A 7,447-nucleotide genomic window follows, 5' to 3' on the forward strand; every position below is an offset into this window, starting at 1 on the left:
CTGTAGGAGAGTTAGATGTCATAGACTGTTGGATAGCATGACGCTGATGACTGTAGGAGTGTTAGATGTCATAGACTGTTGGATAGCATGACGCTGATGACTGTAGGAGTGTTAGATGTCATAGACTGTTGGATAGCATGACGCTGATGACGGTAGGAGTGTTAGATGTCATAGACTGTTGGATAGCATGACGCTGATGACGGTAGAGCTCAGACAGCCAGTGAGCAGCCAGTAGTGTGTGAGTAGACCGTTACTGCTGTGGAGGAGAGAGGTGGTGGAAAAGATGGCATCTGTCTTGTTTCTTGGCAACTGCATGTTACAGATGTTTCCTTCACAGCAAGCAGTGCAGACCTGGAATCAGGAGAAGAGATAGAATCACCTTTATTCACCTAGTACGTTAACACGTACACACAATTTGAATAGATCAAATGGTGCTTCCAGCAAAAATCTAAATATACAGACAGAACACATACAAACTACAGACAGACTACAGACCGAACACAGACAGACTACAGACCGAACACAGACAAACTACAGACAGTCCACAAACAGAACACAGACAAAGGAATTTCCAGAAAGACCTTCAAATAACAACGGCTGAGAAGGGAACAGATTCTTATCCAAGTGAGATCATTCTAAACCAGGGCCTGGGGATTACCATGACAGTGTGGTAAATCACACCAGACACCACAGAGCAGAGAGCCACATTCTGAACTGCAAATATTACTAATAAAAGTTCAAACATCATCTTTCTTTCCATACATGCTGTATGTGTGTCCCCTTGGATAACTGCCCCTGGTTAGTCCCTCACCTGGTAAATGAAATGCACTTGTACATTTAGGAGTTGCTTCAGCAGCCGTGTCAGAAATGTAATGTTATTCAAAGGAAAGAGGCTTCTGGAATGACCTTGTATCCTTCATGGTTGTCCTGGGTGCAGCCTGTAGACAGACAGTGGGCCAGGGCCACGCAGCGTTTGGCCACAGACACGGTGTTCCCCTGGACGTCCAACACATGGAGGGTGTAGCAGTACCTGGTCTCTGTCAGACACACAGACACTGTCGTTAAAGGTGCAATCTGCAATATTTACAGCTGAGAGATGGATACATGTGATCTAACGTTCAGACGCTATGGAATCCTGAGAAATAACAGCTGAGAGATGGATATATGTGATCTAACGTTCAGACACTATGGAATCCTGAGAAATAACAGCTGAGAGATGGATATATGTGATCTAACGTTCAGACACTATGGAATCCTGAGAAATAACAGCTGAGAGATGGATATATGTGATCTAACGTTCAGACACTATGGAATCCTGAGAAATAACAGCTGAGAGATGGATATATGTGATCTAACGTTCAGACACTATGGAATCCTGAGAAATAACAGCTGAGAGATGGATATATGTGATCTAACGTTCAGACACTATGGAATCCTGAGAAATAACAGCTGAGAGATGGATATATGTGATCTAACGTTCAGACACTATGGAATCCTGAGAAATAACAGCTGAGAGATGGATATATGTGATCTAACGTTCAGACACTATGGAATCCTGAGAAATAACAGCTGAGAGATGGATATATGTGATCTAACGTTCAGACACTATGGAATCCTGAGAAATAACAGCTGAGAGATGGATATATGTGATCTAACGTTCAGACACTATGGAATCCTGAGAAATAACAGCTGAGAGATGGATATATGTGATCTAACGTTCAGACGCTATGGAATCCTGAGAAATAACGGACCAATGAGCAATAAGTTGAACGATGATAAAAACACATCACTGTCAGATTATTGTATGTCAGTTAATGTAAACGCAAATGTAGCTTACTTTTCAACGGCAATGTCATTAATTCCCATGAATATCATGTGTTAACAATTAATGTAAACACAAATGTAGCTTACTTTTCAACGGCAATGTCATTAATTCCCATGAATATCATGTGTTAACAATTAATGTAAACGCAAATGTAGCTTACTTTTCAACGGCAATGTCATTAATTCCCATGAATATCATGTGTTAACAATTAATGTAAACACAAATGTAGCTTACTTTTCAACAGCAATGTCATTAATTTCCATGAATATCATGTGTTAACAATCTACTTCTTACTGAAGTGGACGGTAACACTGAAAGAGCCTGAGGTTCAGATGGATTCCAGTGATTTAAACCAATCCTCACATTTCATGTGACAAACTACTATTTATCATTTGTTAATAACTCAAAGAATGTGCTTTTAAGATCAAATCTTTAAGGCAACAAATAACTTCACAATGATTTCAGACATTTAGTAGACAACCATTATATCTATATAAAAGAAGAGAGCCTGTGGAATTATACAACCTGCCAATTCAATTTCTTATCTAAACATGTCCAGCTTAAGTGAAATACACTGTATAAGATACAGAAACCAGCAAAGACAACATTGATAACCCTTCATTTTACAGCCTGGTATTTTCCTGTAATTGATATTTCTGCTCTGGACGGAGTCGGGAGGGTCTGAAAAACAGGGTTTGATGATAGATACAGAGCAGGCTGTAAATACCAGAAATACCTTACTGTAATTACCTCGTGGGCAGTATACGTCCGGAGCCCAGCGATTGCATTCGTAGTTGTCTGGTGCATCTTTACATGTGAAGCACTTGAACCCTCCAGGATGAGGTGTGGCTGTGGAGACAAGAGGAGACGAGCACAAGTCTATTATTCACCATCTAGATTTAATAACATATTTTTGGTAGATTTAATAACATATTTTTGGTAGATTTAATAACATGTCCCAAAATGAAGAAAAAAACCACTTCCCTGAATCAATACATTGGCATTACTCAATGAGCTATAGAAGAAATGCTAATTGTACATTTGACTCCTAATTGTGAGTTGTTGTAGTCCTCAGAGCTACAGCGATGTGTAGTCCTCAGAGCTACAGCGATATGTAGTCCTCAGAGCTACAGCGATGTGTAGTCCTCAGAGCTACAGCGATATGTAGTCCTCAGAGCTACAGCGATATGTAGTCCTCAGAGCTACAGCGATATGTAGTCCTCAGAGCTACAGCGATGTGTAGTCCTCAGAGCTACAGCGATGTGTAGTCCTCAGAGCTACAGCGATATGTAGTCCTCAGAGCTACAGCGATATGTAGTCCTCAGAGCTACAGCGATATGTAGTCCTCAGAGCTACAGCGATATGTAGTCCTCAGAGCTACAGCGATATGTAGTCCTCAGAGCTACAGCAAACAAAGGATTGATGTTGCTGCTACAAACAGAGAGCGACTTTCCTTTAAAAACATACATTTAACTACAGTACACACAGGGCATTTAACTACAGTACACACAGGACATTTAACTACAGTACACACAGGGCATTTAACTACAGTACACACAGGACATTTAACTACAGTACACACAGGACATTTAACTACAGTACACACAGGACATTTAACTACAGTACACACAGGACATTTAACTACAGTACACACAGGACATTTAACTACAGTACACACAGGACATTTAACTACAGTACACACAGGACATTTAACTACAGTACACACAGGACATTTAACTACAGTACACACAGGACATTTAACTACAGTACACACAGGACATTTAACTACAGTACACACAGGACATTTAACTACAGTACATACAGGACATTTAACTACAGTACACACAGGACATTTAACTACAGTACACACAGGACATTTAACTACATTTAACTACAGTACACACAGGACATTTAACTACAGTACACACAGGACATTTAACTACAGTACACACAGGACATTTAACTACAGTACATACAGGACATTTAACTACAGTACACACAGGACATTTAACTACAGTACACACAGGACATTTAACTACAGTACACACAGGACATTTAACTACAGTACACACAGGACATTTAACTACAGTACACACAGGACATTTAACTACAGTACACACAGGACATTTAACTGTCTTTGTTAAATTAAGTGTTATATTATGAGGGGACAATACAGTTTGAATTGAATTAATGAACCATCAGTTCAACCGTCTAGATTCTAGAATAGAATGGTCACTAAACTTTGCATGGAGACCATCTGCCGTGATCAAACAGTAGGCTTGTCTGGTTTGTTCAATTGGCAACCATTATGTTAATACTAAGAACACTGGGAATCAGGCCTCCCATTGGATATAGTGGATCCCAAATGGCACCCTATTCCCTGTATAGTGCACTAATTTTGATCAAGGCCCATGGGGTAGTAGTGCACTATAAAGGGAATGACGTACCATTTGGGACACATACTAAGACAGCTACAGGTCTTAGGGTCATCCAAACTTCACTCAACGAACAAAAGTCTGCCTGCCTGTCAGTCTCACACACACACACACACACACTCACACACACTCACTCTCACACTCACACACACACTCTCGCACACACACACTAACACACACATACTCCCTCTAATCCACCCTCCATACCCCAAGCCCCCAGGGCTGGTCAAGGTCATCCTATCCCCCTGTACATGCCGGGGCGTGGGTCCAAACAGACACGCATTTCTTGGGGAATTCAGCTCAGGTTTCCCTATGAAATGAACAACCATAAACCTGATATAGGAGCTCTTGGCTTATCAGATGTTGAAGGCAGATTGTGCCAAGAGAGCTGAGGTAAAATACATTAGATGAGATTTCAGTGTTTGACTGCAGGGAGATGTAGAGGAGGGGAAGGGGAACCATTAGGGGTCTGACCTCGTACGTGCCTGCCTCTTAGAGCTACTGTGCGTTTCCATACTTCTCACGTGGCGGTGAGCCCAGTTGTCACTGTGGACCAGTATACTGTACTGTAGTCTGAGGAACTGAAGGCTGAGGGACAGAATGCGTCTCAGTTTCACAGAGAGAAAGAGATGGGAAACAGGAAGTCACGTCTGGAAACTCGCACACATCTCACTGATACCCAACACCGCAGATGTAGTAAGCCAGAGACTGTGTCACACAGTGGTACATATTCTGAGTGGATGAGGAAGATGTCTCTACACTGGCATTGTGGATAAATATTGTTTTATCATAATCTCTTCATCTAGATATGGAAAGTACCTTCAAAGATGAAGGCAGGGTAGAGAGAGGCCTGACTGTGACCATTACCAACTGTGGCCATGTCACCTTTGTCTGGGGATCAGAGCAGGGGCGGCATGCACCTCAAAGATCTGAGGGGGCACAAAGTATGTGAGGATGGCTGGGGGGGGGGGGGGGGGGGGTGTTCGGCAAAGACACCAAACACCTGAAACAGCTTTTTTCGACAATCCCACCCTTCAGTCCCTCCGTTAAGCTCCACTCAACCCCTCCCATCTATCTCTGTTTGGATTTTGATTTGCTTATATATTGTTCAACTGTGCTTTGATGTTTCACAAAAGTTCTGAACCTTTCTATTCTCATAGTTTATACAGATCGTAAATTAAAGATAACGATTTTTGTTAAGAGTATTATTATATAGGGCTTCCGAGTGGCACAGCGATCTAAGGCACTGCATCTCAGTGCAAGAGGTGTCACTACAGTCCTTGGTTCGAATTCAGGCTGTATCACATCCGACCGTGATTGGGAGCCCCATAGGGCCCAGCGTTGTCCAGGTTTGTAAATTAGTAAATATTTATTGTAAATAAGAATTTGTTCTTAACTGACTTGCCTAGTTAAATAAAGGTTTGATTTAAATATTATTGATGGATTGACTGTGACTTTTAAAATCACCCAGCAGTGCTATCTGCAGAGTTAGATCCAAATGTTGCAAATCTTCAGCCGTTCCTGAACCTGAGACCAAAAACAAGCTACATATTGACAGTACCAAAACAAATGAGCTAATGATTCTGTCTCTTCGCAGCAAAATCTGCAGAGCTGGGATGGCTGTATCCCACATATAGATCAAATGTTATTGCTTGCAAGAATGTTGTATCATAATCTATTTGAATCCAGCGTTGTTTTGTGTTTTTTTATATTTCTTATCAGTTTATAAACCATGTGCCATGGAATAGGTACATTGAAATCTCTCCCCAACGATTTTGTAATCTATATGGAGCAGCTGTCCATTTTTGGTCCTTAAATAAAACTGCTTTTTAAATTTATCACAATTGTCTTTGACCAATGTTGTTCTTTAATGCAGGGCTGAGAGAACGTTCCTTACTTTCTCCCCCTTCCACTTGCCTCTTCCGTTTTTGCAGGTAATGCTGCAATTAGTTGGTTGTAATTTTGAGCAGACATTTCCGTATGTTTTTGTTAGCTGCGTGTGTGACATAACTCCACCAGTCCTATTTATGGCATCATTTACAAAGATTATACCATTTTTTGGGGGGGTTTATTTCTCAAAACATTTTTTCGTTTTTTTATCAATGACAATATTTTGAGTTGAACCTTAATATTTGTTGTCATATTTGTTCTGTATTTTCTGGGGGATTAAACTGAAATTGAAACCAACTTTCTACAGCTTGTTTTATACATAGCGACTCTAATTTGATTGATGGCCTGAAATGGCTTCTTGGTGTCTAGTTATGAGGTTTGGAGATTGGGAACCTATCTGGGCGAACTAAAGACAAATTCATAAAAGAAGAGCCAAAAAATAAATCATAATAATATAAAATTACAATAATATATATATATTTTTAAACATTTACAGGACAAATCTGAGGGGGAACTAGCCCCTGTGTGCCCCCCCCATAAGAACTCTGGATCAGAGGGTCATGGATGGATGCCCTTTCTCTTGGCTGTTATAATGGTCACATCTCAGTATTGATGACTCATTTCAAAGGTCACGGAGACATTGCCAGCAGACTCAACCAGAAGAAAAGAAAGGTCCGACTGCATCTACCACAATTTGATACAAAAATACATTTCCAATGCATGTGTATTCATACTTGATGGATGGAGGAGGATGATGTCGTTCACAGTGAAGTCCCGCGATTGAGCCGCTTCCAGCCAATCAACGATTAGCGTTAAAACTAGAACCCAGGCTGCCGGCCAGGCCTCCATCATTGGCTGAGACCTTCCACATGCAGCTGTCTGATTGGTCAACGTCCGGGACACTGTTGAGGGAAATCAATCAGTGAATAAAATATTAAAGGTAAACATCCTCAGAGTTGGAGAGAGACAGCGACAGAGAGAAAGAAAGAGATGGATTGAGAGAGATCGATCAGTACATCCGGAGTAGGTGATCAGTTGTCTGTATCTCACTCATGCTGTTGTGTGCGCTGTGCTTTGCTTCATTAACTAAATGTCATCCAGACCCCGACTCAGATGGCATCCAGTAACTAACCCTATAGTGAATCCCATGAAGCTGGGATCACAGTCTACAGTAAGTGGATTGATGAAGGCTTTTCTCAGGTTGCTTGAACGGGGTAAAGGATTGCTTTGAGGACCGACATATTATATCTATTAAATGTTATTAAGGCTGTATTAATAATATGTTACTAAATCATCT

The 7,447-nt window shown here is 41.0% G+C and overlaps 1 protein-coding gene across 1 annotated transcript; it reads right to left on the reverse strand.

Moving 5' to 3' along the window:
- Nucleotides 1-168: 168 nt before the first annotated feature.
- LOC115123360 (ly6/PLAUR domain-containing protein 6-like) lies at nucleotides 169-7,042 on the reverse strand. Its single transcript, XM_065020675.1, has 4 exons — nucleotides 6,885-7,042; nucleotides 2,576-2,674; nucleotides 907-1,037; nucleotides 169-351 (listed from the first exon to the last, which is right to left on the reverse strand). The coding sequence occupies exons 1-4, from the start codon at nucleotides 7,000-7,002 to the stop codon at nucleotides 169-171; spliced, it is 531 nt and encodes a 176-aa protein (XP_064876747.1). The 5' UTR covers nucleotides 7,003-7,042.
- Nucleotides 7,043-7,447: the final 405 nt, after the last annotated feature.

The sequence above is a fragment of the Oncorhynchus nerka genome, linkage group LG2 (genome assembly GCF_034236695.1).
Source record: "Oncorhynchus nerka isolate Pitt River linkage group LG2, Oner_Uvic_2.0, whole genome shotgun sequence".
NCBI lineage: Eukaryota > Metazoa > Chordata > Actinopteri > Salmoniformes > Salmonidae > Oncorhynchus > Oncorhynchus nerka.